The sequence below is a fragment of the Patella vulgata genome, chromosome 7 (genome assembly GCF_932274485.2).
Source record: "Patella vulgata chromosome 7, xgPatVulg1.2, whole genome shotgun sequence".
NCBI lineage: Eukaryota > Metazoa > Mollusca > Gastropoda > Patellidae > Patella > Patella vulgata.
In genome coordinates this window covers 55,789,152-55,804,205 of record NC_065885.2, presented here as the reverse complement: position 1 = coordinate 55,804,205, position 15,054 = coordinate 55,789,152, and the positions used below count along the sequence as shown (strand labels likewise).

At 34.4% G+C, this 15,054-nt stretch overlaps 1 protein-coding gene across 1 annotated transcript; it reads right to left on the bottom strand.

Annotated features, from left to right (window-relative positions):
- Positions 1-2,722: 2,722 nt before the first annotated feature.
- LOC126826821 (uncharacterized) lies at positions 2,723-14,825 on the bottom strand. The gene is made up of 8 exons (XM_056102104.1): positions 14,695-14,825; positions 14,098-14,202; positions 13,805-13,903; positions 6,396-6,540; positions 5,962-6,092; positions 4,998-5,134; positions 4,456-4,627; positions 2,723-3,022 (listed from the first exon to the last, which is right to left on the bottom strand). Exons 1-8 carry the CDS (start codon positions 14,789-14,791, stop codon positions 2,799-2,801), a joined length of 1,110 nt encoding a protein of 369 aa, XP_055958079.1. The 5' UTR covers positions 14,792-14,825; the 3' UTR covers positions 2,723-2,798.
- Between the last annotated feature and the right edge of the window lie 229 nt (positions 14,826-15,054).

Here is a 15,054-nt window from a genome sequence, read left to right as displayed (position 1 = left end):
TGAAATAAAATTAAACCATATGTTAGTCCCGAAATGACCTAGTTTGTGTCGAGTGGACGTTAAACCCCATTTCTCTCTCTCTCTCTCTCTGTTTCTGAACACGTATTTTGGCTTTTAAAATTAGTATTAGCGAGGTCTTATCAGGCTTATATTGCGAAGTGAAATGTTTTATGATTGTTTAATTAACTGGAATTGAGTTAAGATTATCCTCATTGGCAAAATAAACTCATAAAAATTCACACAATATTAACGGTTTTATCTCTTATATTTTTTTTTGTTTTGTCTATATATATTTTTGCCCCGCGTTTTATGGGATGCCCGGATATGCTACGGGAGAGATTTTATATGTGTTAATCCCCAATAATATGAGATTGGGATGCCCCGATATGTTACGGCTGAACCTGATAGAAAGCAATACTGTAACAATACCTTCATCGTAAAATCTAGGGGTAATGAACACCCAGTCGTGTAAACTTAAAATAGTGGCGTTTAACAAAACTATTTTTGGGACAATTTTAACTAAAATCGATTTTAACTTAGGACAGCCGTCACCCTCTCCTAACTTAAAATCACGACATTAACAAACATTGATTAGAGCTATGTGAGATCAATTGCGACATATAGATATATTTGGAATAATGATAATATTGCCAATGGCCCGGGATATATAATTTAAACATATAGTATCATTCACAAAAATAATTTTCATTCAATTTCTGTTCATTGCATGGGAAATATAGCTGCGCCCATCCGTTTATTTTATTGTAAGGCAATATAAGCAATTAGATGACGCCCCAAATTAAAACCCCAAGAAGAAAAAAACTCTCAAAACACCATTAAACAAAACTCTTTGTTACTGTTTTACATATTACCATATGAGAGAGAGAGAGAGAGAGAGAGAGAGAGAGGGTTACCGTCCACTAGACACAAACTAGGTCATTTCGGAGAAAAACACAAACTTCAATTTTATTTGAATAATTCGCTTGCGCGTAGGGGTCTTTAGTAGTGGGAGGAAACCGGAGGACCCGGAGAAAACCCACGAGGTTGGACGGGCGACCCTACTTCCTGTCACGTACAACCGGAGAATCGAAATCCCGCTATATGCGAAGTATTTATGGTTTTGGGGTTATGATGATTTATATAGGAGCCAAGGGTATTTTATATTGGGAAAAGATAATTTTAATTTAGTAAGATAGATAGGCATTATTCAATAAGGAGTGTGACACTTTGGAATGTTATACACGAAATAGCCAATGTTCCGATGTCTAGATTTGAAATGTCAGTCCCAGGGACCCTTTCAATAATACTTTGAAAATGCCAAAGTGCCACACTCCTTATTGGATAATGCCTATCCATGCCTACTAATAGTAAGTTGTTAAATAATGTTTGGTAAAATATATTATGACCACATCACAGTAATACTAATACTAATAGTCTGTATGTATGTCGTGGCAGTTTAGTTTCGGTTGGACTGAATGTAGACGCTGCCTTATCACTGAGTCACTCTCTTTCTTTCTCGCATCATTTAACTGTTTTGTTCTTAAAACATCTATAAAACGTTGGATGAAATCCAAAACCACTGCCGACTGTATCTTCAATATAATATCCTTCGTAACAAAATATCCATTTGTATCGAAAAATGCTGCAATGGATTGGTCATTTCCATCCAATTGAAACCAGTCTATAGCTACCTCACGACATTTATCTCACCTTGTGTTTGTAAAGGGTTCTGCACTTCCTTTATTAACACTGTCTAAGTGAACAATACAAGTTAATTGAGCCTTTGTCGCCATTTAGTGTAGCTTCTACATGTATAACTGCAATGTGTTCCTCGTGAAGCACGCCATTTTGTGTTTACCAACAACACACGCGAATGTAGACAATAACGTGATTGGTCAATTGTGGAAAAAACGATCACGTGACGCGGCGAACAACGCTGAATTCTGTCCAGTGACCTCGCGCACTGTGAATTTTACTATCAATAAATAGTCCGGATTTCAACGAAGAATATCACCGAAGAACTATGGAATTTTTTGGGGAACATTACAACAAACAAATATCTCTATATGAACTATACACTGACAAAATTTCTTCTAGACCGGATTTGTAGGAACGAAAATATTTTTGCAACGACAATTTGTGCCCATGGAATGCGGCCTATTATCAATACGCATTATTTCCATTGAAGCCTGCGAGTAAATCAAATGCCAAGGTCACGAAAGGAAATGCAAGTTCAAGGCCAACCAACTGGTACATTTCAAAACGAATAATACGCAATAAACTTATTTATTTCATCTTTCTACGACTATCTGACCATGTGCAGACATTGTTACAACGTATGAAACTCTCCTCATTGGTATTGTAACGGTTAGTTCAGCCTGGCAAGTGGCAACAGTTTTCAAATCCGAAGCGTTTATGCTTACACCCTAAGTGCCCTTGCCGGAATTGTACAGTGCGCGGGCGCAAGCAATTTTAACTAAAATCTATTAAAATTGCATTTTAAGTTACAATCGATCTTCGTGAAACGCATAAAATTTAAAATTTCACCATTTTAGTGATTTTAGTTTAATTTTTTGTGAAACAGGGCCCTGTACTTATAACTCCGTGTAGAACTGTCATATTTGAATCCAAATCCCAACCATCGGACGGGGGTGGGGGTCAAGCCCAGTTCCAACTAAGAAGTGTAAAACCTGTGTAATCCTTACAAAAAGGACAAGATATCTGAAAGAAATCATCTTTTATTCAATCCTGAAACTAATTATTTCGTATCCTGGTCCCATAATGAGTAACTGATACGCCTATTGCTTAAAAACATACGTATTTATAATTATTCCATCGTTCTCCACCTCTTCTGGGTATCTGGTTAAAAATGCGTCTCGCAGTTCTTCATAAAGTAATTCACAAATCTGAGATTTGTCTTCCTCGCTCCGCTCACCATCCAGTGCTCCATAAAAGGTATTATATGTTGGTACTCTATATAAATTTGCTAAATCCTGAGCAAATTTTTCTCTATCATCTACACCTGTGGATTATAAACAACACAATAAAGCAATCAACGCAACTGTTTGTTACCAAGTTGAGTTGGTTGTATCAGAAAGACAATCCAAACAGAAACCTCCATTACCTACAAGGTACATTTTTTATATATTTAAACTTAAAGGTGAACGACATTCTTCTTATTAAAAAGTGTTCTTTAAATAGTAAATTTGACGATTTTATGGTTCTGATTGTCTTCCTTTGAACAAATCGGAACAACCACCACCCAAGCAAACTTTGTAACAAATGTGGCTGAAATCAACTAAGCAATCTCGAAGTGGTCAAGCATAGTCGTTTGAACCAATCTAATAAGCACCACACAAGCAACATACCTACCATATTCGTTTAAAATTCACCGGGTGGTCCATGAAAACATTTCTAATTAAAAGGAAATTCATTTTTTTACTAACCAGCGAAAACCTCCAATGCGCTAATTTCCCTGTAAGTTTACTAATCTGTAACGCCACCCGCAGTTCTAGTTATTTAATGTTGTTAGCCATTTTCCTAACTGTAAAAGATAAAGGCCTGAACCGGTTTTCTATAGAATTCTTTAGAACATTCTAGAGAGTTGGGAGGGGGGGCTATCCCATTTGCTATAGGATGAAATTCTATATATATTCTACAGAATTTTGAGAGCCTGTAGGAAAAAGCGGTCGCAAATATTTTCTGTAGTGCAAATTATATAGCTTTTCCCATAGATTTAAGATAAAATTTCTATAGGAAAATACTATATAGTTTTTCCCATAGATTTAAGGTAAAGTTTATATAGGAAAATTTTATAGTATTCTATAGATTTTGTTATAGTGTTTTCTGTAGGAAATTATACAGCTATATTTTTGTCTTTAATCAAGTTTTTGTGAACAGACTGCACAGTTGTCATGCTTTCTTCAATTTCTTGTTAATACTGACTTCTATGAAGTTGTTATACATGTACACTGAATTTAAAAAATTAGAATTCAGCCAATGACCAAACAGTCTTTTCTTGGATTAACTTTAATCAGTCCACTAGCGAACGGATAATGTAATTGACTTTCCAGTAACAGAAATTTAACGAACAGTTATAAACAAACGACACGTTAGCAAGTTAACATAACTGAGTGTTGAACAACCGGCCCCTGAAACTTGGTGGTTTACTGTAAAAGTGGGCGATAGTGATCAAATATATCTCTTTAATATGCTTGAAATTGGGCAGTAATTCCTAGAATTTTAAAATGAGTTTTGAGCAAATCAATGGTTGTCTACGGGAGAGGAATTAACAACTTTCAAATGTAAAACTTTGTCGATAACTGAGTTGTTTTATAAAATTACTTTAATGGATAGCTGCAAATGACTTTGTATTTGCCACTAACCTAATACATGTCTTATTCCCAAGACGGACTTAATTACGATTTCTAAACGGGAAGGGGGGGATATATTTACCTAATTCTAGTCTCTCCTTCCATTCTGTTTTAAAGTAGCACGGAGAGATATCCAGTTTGACTTTGTGAAGCTTCAATCCCAAATTCTGTAATTCGTTTGAGGCCCGGAATGGTTCTTCTAGCTCCCGTGTGTTTCTAAAGACGACAGCAAATGTTCCTCTTACAAACTCGGCCTATGAAAGAATAAACATGACATATACTTCAAAATGATTCTGAGAGCAGATTACAACTAGGAAATGGTTGGCTGAGAGAGAGAGAGAGAGAGAGAGAGCGAGAGAGAGAGAGAGGGGGGGGGGTCCGTGTACAGTAAAAGAACCCTTGTCAGTTTGGAAGTTGAAATATGAATAGACCGACATGTCACTTCGGGCAAAATTGCCTACATAGCGCCCTGCATGTCGTATGGCAATCTCCATTATACACACAGTAGAACGTTAAACCCAATTTTATTTCATTTCGTCTTTAGCAGTAGGAGGAAACTGGTTTATCCGGCAAAAACCTATCTTTGGCTGGCGTACGATGTTGTATCTACTTACAATTACTTACCTGTGTAATAATACCACGAGAATAAAAGCTTTTCCAAAGTTTATCAATCTGAGTGTATACATCCTGAAAGGCCATCTTGGTTGGTTTCTCTAGTGTGGCCTCATCTTCCCCAAAAGTTGAAAATATACCCCATCCACCTAAAATAGATTCCTATAATTCAGTATGTGTATTATTAAGGTCGTTATGACCTCAGCGGAGTCTTTGTAGCGTGGTGCGACCACGGTAGAAACGTGGAGAACGTAATAGGCGACGGCCTCACTATAAGGGTATGGAACATTCACCGGGGAAGCGAAGTCGTGATAGATTCACTGTCATTTTTTAGCTGTCACCGGCTATCGTTTGAACTTCGTGACGTTAAACTTGATCGATTTGAACATATTTTATTACTTAAGTAACCAAAGTTACTAAAACTTACAAATTGTAGTAGGTAATCAGTGAAACAAAGTCAATAAATGTACATATCAGATACGAATGAACAATAAATTAACAAAACAAACATATTTACACAAGTTCAGTGTATTTAAAATATGAACGAGAAAGAATACCTCGGGATTACATACCTTACAACATGTATTTCTGAGTAATAAACTATAACACATACTTATGGAAGAACAATTACTGATTTATTTGGGCGACGTTTCGAAGAGTATTCTCTCAACTGATTTATTTGGGCGACGTTTCGAAGAGTATTCTCGCCCAAATAAATCAGTAATTGTTCTTCCATAAGTATGTGTTATAGTTTATTGCTCTATCCAGTTACTAAATGCCTCTAAAAGATTATTTCTGAGTACTTGCTTAACTGATCAAACAATATACTCCTTTGCTCATTATATAAAGGACAATTTTGTAAGTAATGTTGTGTATCTTCCGTTTCATGGCCACCGTGACATTTTTGATCATTTACAAGGATAGTTTTAAAATGATGTGATTTTAATCTGGATTAGTAAGGAAGCATATTATTAACCTGGTTTTAGTTCTTTTGTTCTGTTTTTGAGAAAAGACATCCAGTCATAATACGCCAGTTCCTTAATGGCATCTTTTTCTTCTTCACACTTTGAAAAATTACGGTACACGCTATCAGAGAGTTGCACCGATCTAAAATAAAAAACATAAGAACAATTCTCTCTCAATTCTGTAAAGACAATACATTAAAAATAAAACCAAGTTGTCTAGTCGTTCGGATGGCACAAAAAAGCGAGGTTCTGTATACACAATGGCGTGCACATAAAAGACCCGAAGAACGTTGGAATTCGAAATAAGAGTAAACCGTACCACCACTGTGTGGGTAAAATTTCCCTCGTGGCACTCTGCATGGCGTAATTCTGTCTTTAGTAGTCCAGTCGGCGAAGAAAAGTATGACATTAAACATCAGTTCATTTTGTTTAAAAGATTACTTACTTTGATAACCAATGTAGCGACGAGAAGGATATTGCAAGATCCACGGAGTTGGCAGGAAAACATTGTTTATAAAAATTGGTACCTGAAGATGTTACGTAAACATTTTCATGGTCCAAAAGATATGACCGGGGAATGGGTATTATACCTAGAAGAGACAAGAAAACATTAAAGCTGATTTCCCTCGCCCCGAAATAAATATTATCGAAAGTTCAGTGTATTCCAGGTGTGCTAGAGAGATGTCACAGATTGGAGGTGGATTGTTTTTTGGTCTTCGCTTAAAACAGTTTTAACAGAAAAATGGGTTGGAAATCGCAAAATTCTTCGGGGGCTTCATCACACGTAACGCGACCAACTGTGGAAATAGCTTACAGCGTCCCTTGTGTGATGGGGTGATGATAATTCATCGAAATATATTGTTTATGATCATTTTAGCCGATCAAGCCGTCTAGAATCGTCATTTGGAAACTCCTAGAAAGTATGGAAACTTCTGGAAACAGTGTTTAGAAATACTTGGAAGGTTTTGGGGGGTTCTCGGAATTCGAACTCAACCTTCATAATAGTGGAACGGAGAATATTTAAACCGTTTTTTTTTAAATCGGATAACCAGCGGCTGCCAGACAGCATACGCCCACATTTTGCAAGAGATGAATAGAGAACAAGCTAAAAACAAAAACGATTTTTTTATACTATCAAGGGCCATGATCCAGAACGTTATGGTCTGAAATGCGCAAATATCAAAAGGGGCTGAGATTTTTGGAATATAAAGATATGTTTTAAGTTTCATCAAAATGGAATAAAAATTCTGACCTCTAAGGGGTCCATAACCTTTGTATTACATGCTTTTACACAATTTGCGTACAGAGAGCGGCCATTTTGTCGGATAGTTTCATTTCGATTTTCCCGAAATACGAATTCAACCTTCATTATAGTGGCAGGGTGATATATCTAAACGGTTTTTAAAATCGGAAAAAATTGTGACCTCTAGAGAATCCAGACGCTGAAATCCAGGAAGTTACGTTCAGATATGTGTGATTATCAAATGGACCAAGATCTTTATGATGAAAACATATAAAGATCTTTATGATGAAAACATATAAAGTTTCATCCAAATTGGATAAAAACGGTGGCCTCTAGAGGGTCCACAACCTTGATATACCATATTTTTACACTATATGCGTACAAGGGGCGGCCATTATGTCCGATTTTCACGACATTCGCGTTATATATTTGCGTTATAAACATGCATTTAAAGTTTCGTCGAAATCGGATCAAATTGTGACCTCTAGAGTGTCCACAAGCTAAAAACGTGAGTTTTCTTACAATCAGGGGTCATAATCCATGAAGTTATAGTCCGATACATGCCAATATCGAAAGGAACCAAGATCTTAGGGAGATAGACCTATATTTAAAGTTTCGTCAAAATCGGATAAAAATTGTGATCTGTAGTGTGTCCACAACGAAATTGTGGGCGGACGGACAGGGGCGATGACAATATACGTCCACATGAAAATGTGGGCGTATAAAAATTGTGAACTCTAGAGGGTCCACAGCTAAAAACGCATTTTTTTGTACAGTCAGAGGCCATAATCCAGGAAGTTACAGTCCGATATGCGCGAATATCGACAGGAACTCAGATCTTTGGCCTATAAAAATACATTTCAGCTTTCATCAAAATCCAATAAAATTGTGACTTCTAGAGTGTCCACAGCCTTGGTAATACATACTTTTACACTATTTGCGTACGGGGAGCCGCCATCTTGTAGGTCAGTGTTAGTCCAATTTTCGTGAAATTCGAACTCAACCGTCATTATGGTGTAACGGTGATATATTGGAACGATTTTTAAAATCTGATAAAAATTGTGACTTCTATAGGGCCCACCTTGGTATAACATACATATACTATTATATTATTTGCGTACGTTGAGCGTCCATTTTCGGACAGTTTCGTTCTAATTTTCACGAAATTCGAACCCAACCGTCATTATCGTGTAACGGTGATATATTGGAACGTTTGTTAAAATCTGATAAAAATTGAAACATATAGAAGGTCAACAAGCTAAAAACGTGATTGTTCGTACAATAGGGGGCCATTATCCAGGACGTTATGTTCCGATATGCGCGATTATCGAAAGGAACCGAGATCTTTAGGATATAAACATATATCGTAACAGTGCATATTGAAGAAATATGCAAAAATATTTTATTTTAGATATTTAATTTTATGTATTTTAAAGAATGTATAGTTTATAGATTATATAGTTTACTGTTAATGTATATATTTTTATTATAGACGGCGATATAAATCAGGGTGTGTTCCCACTTAGCCGGCAGACTGTTAATCCTTTGATTGATCTTAAAACTATAGTCTGTTTAAAAGTAGTCACTCAAGAACTGTTCACTAGTGTTCAGCGTTAATGAGCTATAATCCCTCTTAATAAAATTTATTAACCAACTAATTAATGACATTTTGAACACAGTTCATGTCGGCGTTATGATTTCAAACATGAATTCAATTCACTATATTAATATAAATAGATGGTCGATCTGTAAAATGATTGTTATGTTGTAAGGCATTTATTTATAAATTATATAATGCTATTTAATAAAAGTTAAATGTGTAAATTGTAATGCATTTTTATATGTGTAAATCATTTAATGTTATTTAATAAATATTAAATTTGTTAAAATCAATATATTTTTATATGTGTAAGCTATTTAATGTTATTTAATAAAAGTTAAATTTGTTAAAATCAATACAGTTTTAGTCTTAAAAAAGATATGGACTATAGTTTATAACACCATTGTTCTAGGATTAACTCTGGATTAGCGGCAAAATTTGACATCAAAGCCTGTCGGCTAAGTGGGAACACCCCATAAATCAGCAATGACGCTGATGGCTGTCGATAGATTTTAAGCAATATTATATAATTGTATACCGGTATCAAAGTCTAAGAGCTTTAATAGAGTGTCCTTTATTGATTGTTTGTCTAGGCGTAATTAAGTAAGATTAATGGTGACAGCTTAAACTTTTAAAATATTATATAATTGTATACCGGTATCAAAGTCTAAGAGCTTTAATAGAGTGTCCTTTATTGATTGTTTGTCTAGGCGTAATTAAGTAAGATTAATGGTGACAGCTTAAACTTTTAAAACATACGCTAGGATTAAACGGACGCCATTACTTGGGTTGTCTTTACCTGACATATTAAACCAAGCAAGTCTAGATTCTAGCCAATTAGACTTCGTATCGAGAAATGGGCGTCTTTCGTCAATGGTTTTCCACCAATCAAAAAAAATGAGTTTAATCTTACATATTTACCGGGACTTTTGGAAGATATAAATAATCTAGCTCAAAATTCACCATTCTTGTCTACGATATCACCTTAGGTGGAAGTGGACGTAAAACTCCAGAAACGAACGAACGAATTCACCATTATCTTTACTTAATAAATTACTAAGAAACGACATAATTGGATTTCTCTTTTGTTCAAGGTAAGCTCTCTACTGTATAATTTTAAATGTTTAAACTTTATATATATTTTTATTTTAACTTGTGATTTAGAATTATATCCTTTTATATCGGATAAGTACGATAAGTAGAATCGGGTATTTAGAATTATATCCTATTATATCGGATAAGTACGATTAGTAGAATCGAGTATTTAGAATTATATCCTTTTATATCGGATAAGTACGATTAGTAGAATCGAGTATTACTTTAATAGATATTTCAAAATGGTATACAGACAACTCATCCCAAAGACAGCTCACCCTAAGACAACTCGCCCCAATATAAGACAACTCGTCCCAATATAAGACAACTCGTCCCATGTTAGAAGACAACTCATCCCAAATTTAAAACTTGGGTCGAGATGTAAGACAACTCGTCCCAACAAATATAAGTGCTAGTTATATTTGTCTTAATACAATTCCTTTCTTCAAAGACCACTCAGAACAATCTGATTTTGTTATAAAAATGTGTTATTTTAATCAAATTGATATTGTTTTAATCAATTTGATATTGTTGTTTTAATCAAATTGATATTGTTGCTTTAATCAAATTTATATTGTTGTTTTAATCAAATTTATATTGTTGCTTTACTTTCATCAAATTGATATTGTTGTTTTAATCAAATTGATGTTTTCACTGTTTTAGTCATACTACACGTCTGTGCTTTCCATTGGGGTCAGGCAGTTTGGAGAAATGGGGTTTAACTGACTCTGCCCTTTCTACCTGCAAAACACATGCTACCTAGAAGCTGTAATGCGCTAGATATCTAACAATACGATGACAAGCAGTATATGGACCATCCCGACCTGGAGTATTTTTGGGAGAACCATAAGGACAAATAAGAATGTTGAAGGTTGGCATACCAGAATGAATCAGAAGGCAAGAAAAGGAAACCTCCAATTTTACCTTCTACTAACATTGGGGTATAAGTAGGCAGCATAAAGCTACCAACCCAGATCAAAATTCTTATATTACTAATGTATTTAATATTATTATTTTATAAATTGTTGATATAATAAATTCTTAAATTTCTGATTAATTTAATAAATAAAAATGATAAATAAAATACAATATTTGTTGTGGTACATGTATGTATTTGTGATCTTCATAACTTGGTCCGAATGGTCTTATATCTTGACCCATGGATTAAACCAGACAAACTATCTTGGGCATTCTCGGTATCCCCAGTGTTTTCATTCCGTTCTACTGGGTTAATCTATAGGGTTTCCACGATTTCAAATGCATGTCCATTTACTGAATGATTTATGTAAAAAATGTATATATTTCTAATTCATTTATAATTAATTGTATCATCAAAATATGTAGTATGTTTCGCTGATTTCAAATATGTATAACATCTATATGTCTGACTTTTGATATTAGTATTAGTATTCGTACTTTTTCTGAAATGTTTCCTTCTGTTATGTTTATTATTATTGAACTTATACTTGGCAATTTGGCCCGGTCTTCATTAATTTCATATTATATAACTTGTTGTTAGTAATTACGCATTTAGAATAATTTGAACGTCTCTCATTTAGGCTAACCCCTAAATTTGTCCGATGAGAGTTACTTCCCTTTGCCAACTTCCTTTTTCAATTAATGATGCATGGGATTGGTCGATAAAAATAGCACAATCATCAAGAGTGAATAAGTTGAAAACTTGTCTCCCCCATAGATTAACCCAGGGGTTAGTGGAGTAGAACGGAATGAAACCACTGGGGATACCGAGGATGTATCTTGGGATGAGTGTTGTTTTGTTTTTTTAAGTTGCGACGAGTTGTCTTTTATCTCGGACGAGTTGTCTTTTATCATGGGATGAGTTGTGTCTAACTTGGGATGAGTTGTTTTCTAACATGGGATGAGTTGTCTTATATTGGGATGAGTTGTCTTATATTGGGATGAGTTGTCTTATATTGGGATGAGTTGTCTTATATTGGGATGAGTTGTCTTTGGGATCAGTTATCAGGTATTCTTCAAAATTTACGTAAGCATTAATTAATAAATGGAAAAGTACGTTTATCGACGAAATACTTGTTTATTTAAATATGTTTCAAATGTAGATATTTAGCGTCTAAAAATAATTAAAAATGGTTTGCGCCAAATAAACGGAAAAGTAAGAATTTATGTATTTATTACTTGTTTAATTACTTGCGAATATTTTACAATATATATGTATTTAATAAACCGAAAAGTACTATATATTTGATAGATTACTTGTTTATTAAAGAAAACTATAAGAAACAAAAAAAGTACGATATATTTTATTATCGATTAATGCTTTGTTGCTAACTACAGAATAAAGACCTAATATTTTTATATTAATTCGACATCAGTAACTTGTACCTCTTCACAAGCGAGTTAGCTCTATTAAAGATACATTATGGGAGATTTGATAACGAGTTGGCAGTTCTCACTATAATAGTTAAAAACTAGATAATGCAAAGGCAATTTGCTGAAAATTTCAGTCAAATTGATCCACTATGAACCCTGAAATAAGCGATCAAAAGTTCCGCATAGCCTCGGTCATCATTACTAAAGTCGGTACGACAAAAATGATAGTCTCGATTATCCATTTAATCGTTAAATCGAGAAGGAAAGTTATGCAGCAAATCGGATCATAATCCAACAATTATCGCAGGCTAGCGTTGACATCGAGAGTTGACTGTGGCCTGGATACGTTAATTAATGTCTAATTAATAGTTTATATTACATTTGAGGCCTAAAGAAAGACCTACAATAGGCAGATTTAGCTCTTGCATAATGTATGTTTAAAGATTAATGCATATTTTACATTATTGTGAAATTGTGTATATATATATATATTAAGCTACACCACCCTATACATTGTATTTATGTTATATTATTATTAATGTTTGAATTTTAATAATTAAATGATCTTCACTTAATAAATTACTAAGAAAGGACAATATTGGATTTCTCTTATATTCAAGATAAAAACAAACCAAAAAGAAACCACTTTTACAATAGTTTAAGTTTCATCAAAATCGGATACAAATTGTGACCTCTAAAAGGTCCAAAACATTACATACCTTTACACTATGTGCTTAGGTGGAAAGGCAATTTCATCGGGCAGTTTCTTTCCGATTTTCACGAAATTCGAACTCGGTCGTCATTATGGTGTAACGGTGATATATTTAAACGTTTTACTTTTGTTTTGTTTTTTTAAATGGGATAAAAAAAATGAGATCTCTGGAGGGTCCACAAGCTAAAAACAATACAGAAAGTTAATTTTCGATATGCGCGAATAATAGATCAAATTGTGACCTCTACCAGAGTGCCCACAAGCTAAAAACGTGATATTTCATAGAATCCGGGGTCATAATCCAGGAAGTTACTTTTCGATATGCGCGAATATTGAAAGGAATCGAGATGCTTGGGTTATACACATACATTATAAGTTTCATCAAAATCGGATAACATTGTGACCTCGTAGTGCACGCATGCTAAAAACGTGATATTTCGTACAATCAGTGCCCATAATCCATGAAGTTATGTTCCGATACATGCCAATATCGAAAGGAACCAAGATCTCTGGGATATAAACCTATATTTCAAGTTTCGTCAAAATCGGATAAAAAAAAGTGTGACCTGTAGAGTGTTGACAAACAAATTGCGGGTGGGCGGATGTCCGGACGGACAGGGGCGACAACAATATACGTCCACATGAAAATGTATACAAATGTAGTGTTTGTTAGAAACAATCCGAATCATTTGCTATTTTGTTTTAAACCAATTCTTTCTCTCAAACGCCCTTATCTGAAATTTGTAAGTTGTCTTCGTAATTCCCAACTATTTATTAAGAATATGACTACAAATGCATAGTAGTATTCGTCATTCACGATAAATGAAAAACTACTAAAAACCTATTACAAACCATGAATTCTTTTATATAAACTGTTAAAATCACTCAGTGGGAGATCTTCATACATTATATGTATTTCTTTGTTGATTCCGCACTTTGATCTGACCGTGTCTGAAATATAATTACAAATATAATGTAGGCTATTTGCATTATTCTATAATACAAGAGGTAACAATCTTCCTCGGTATCGGAAATCTACTGCTTAATTTAAAATTGGGAATATTCAAAGGGTGTTCTGGGAATAGCCATCGATATAGTCCATATTATAATAACGTCCATTAAGAAGCTATTATCACTGTACTTACTAATTATATCTGTCATAAGTCCCATTGAACTTGAACTATCAGCGGCGCCATATTCTGCTACAGTAAATGGTTCATTTTCTGAACTAGGATCGCTAATTAAAGTATCTGAAATAATTGTTTTACAAAGAGTAACATATGATTACATTTTGGGTATGCAGCTGCTCACTGGTAAATTTTAACTGGTGGTAGTTTGGCCATTTTATCTGAGAATCAGATGGTAGTACGAATTGATACTCTCGTCGCAATGGCTATAATGATTATTTTACCCTCTTTGATTTCAGAAGCCGGGGGAACCAGGTTGTAGGTAATATATTGTACCACTACTGCGCCATTAATGATAATACGTCGTGTATTCCTATTAAATATACATAAATGACGCATTTTTATCTTCTTTAAACGAAGTGAAACTGAACTAATCTTGTATAACGCATCAATATCGAAATACATTGGTGAGTACCATGGGTACAGTTGGTACACATGGTAATACGAACTACTTGCTAAACATTTTCTCCTGCACGTTTTGGTTTCAGACAGTAGTAAAATATAGGTGACCGGGTCCACCCCCTCCCCTTAAGTATTAAAATTATATATATTCACCAACTATTTCCAGTATCTGCTCTCTAGAGATGTCACAAATTATTTTATTTCTTCCCATAAGTTCGCCATAAGACGATTCTGGTCCACCTGTATTCATTACATTGTATGACGACCATCTTGAAATTAATGTTAAAGGACTCTGCGATCTAAAATAAAACGCGACAGATTGCCAGACAACGAAACATACGCCAAAGGTTGTTGCATATACATTATTTTGTAAGTAATGGGAACATGTTAAAAAGACTAAATCCTGGCCTAAAGTAACAACCTATGAAATAATTAATATATGTTTGGCTTCGAGTTCTACCTTGTGTTGACATTTACGGAGAAGCCCATTAAGGTCAATCACATGAAAAAAGT

What these genes read in the sequence shown, in the direction of transcription:
- LOC126826821 (XM_056102104.1), bottom strand. Translation starts at nt 14,791, where the DNA reads ATGAATACAGGTGGACCAGAATCGTCTTATGGCGAACTTATGGGAAGA. An exon ending in TCGCTACATTGGTTATCAAA is followed by an intron (nt 6,093 to 6,395) that starts GTAAGTAATCTT and finishes TTTTTATTTTAG; the next exon opens with ATCGGTGCAACTCTCTGATA. An exon ending in CTCGTGGTATTATTACACAG is followed by an intron (nt 4,628 to 4,997) that starts GTAAGTAATTGT and finishes ATTCTTTCATAG; the next exon opens with GCCGAGTTTGTAAGAGGAAC.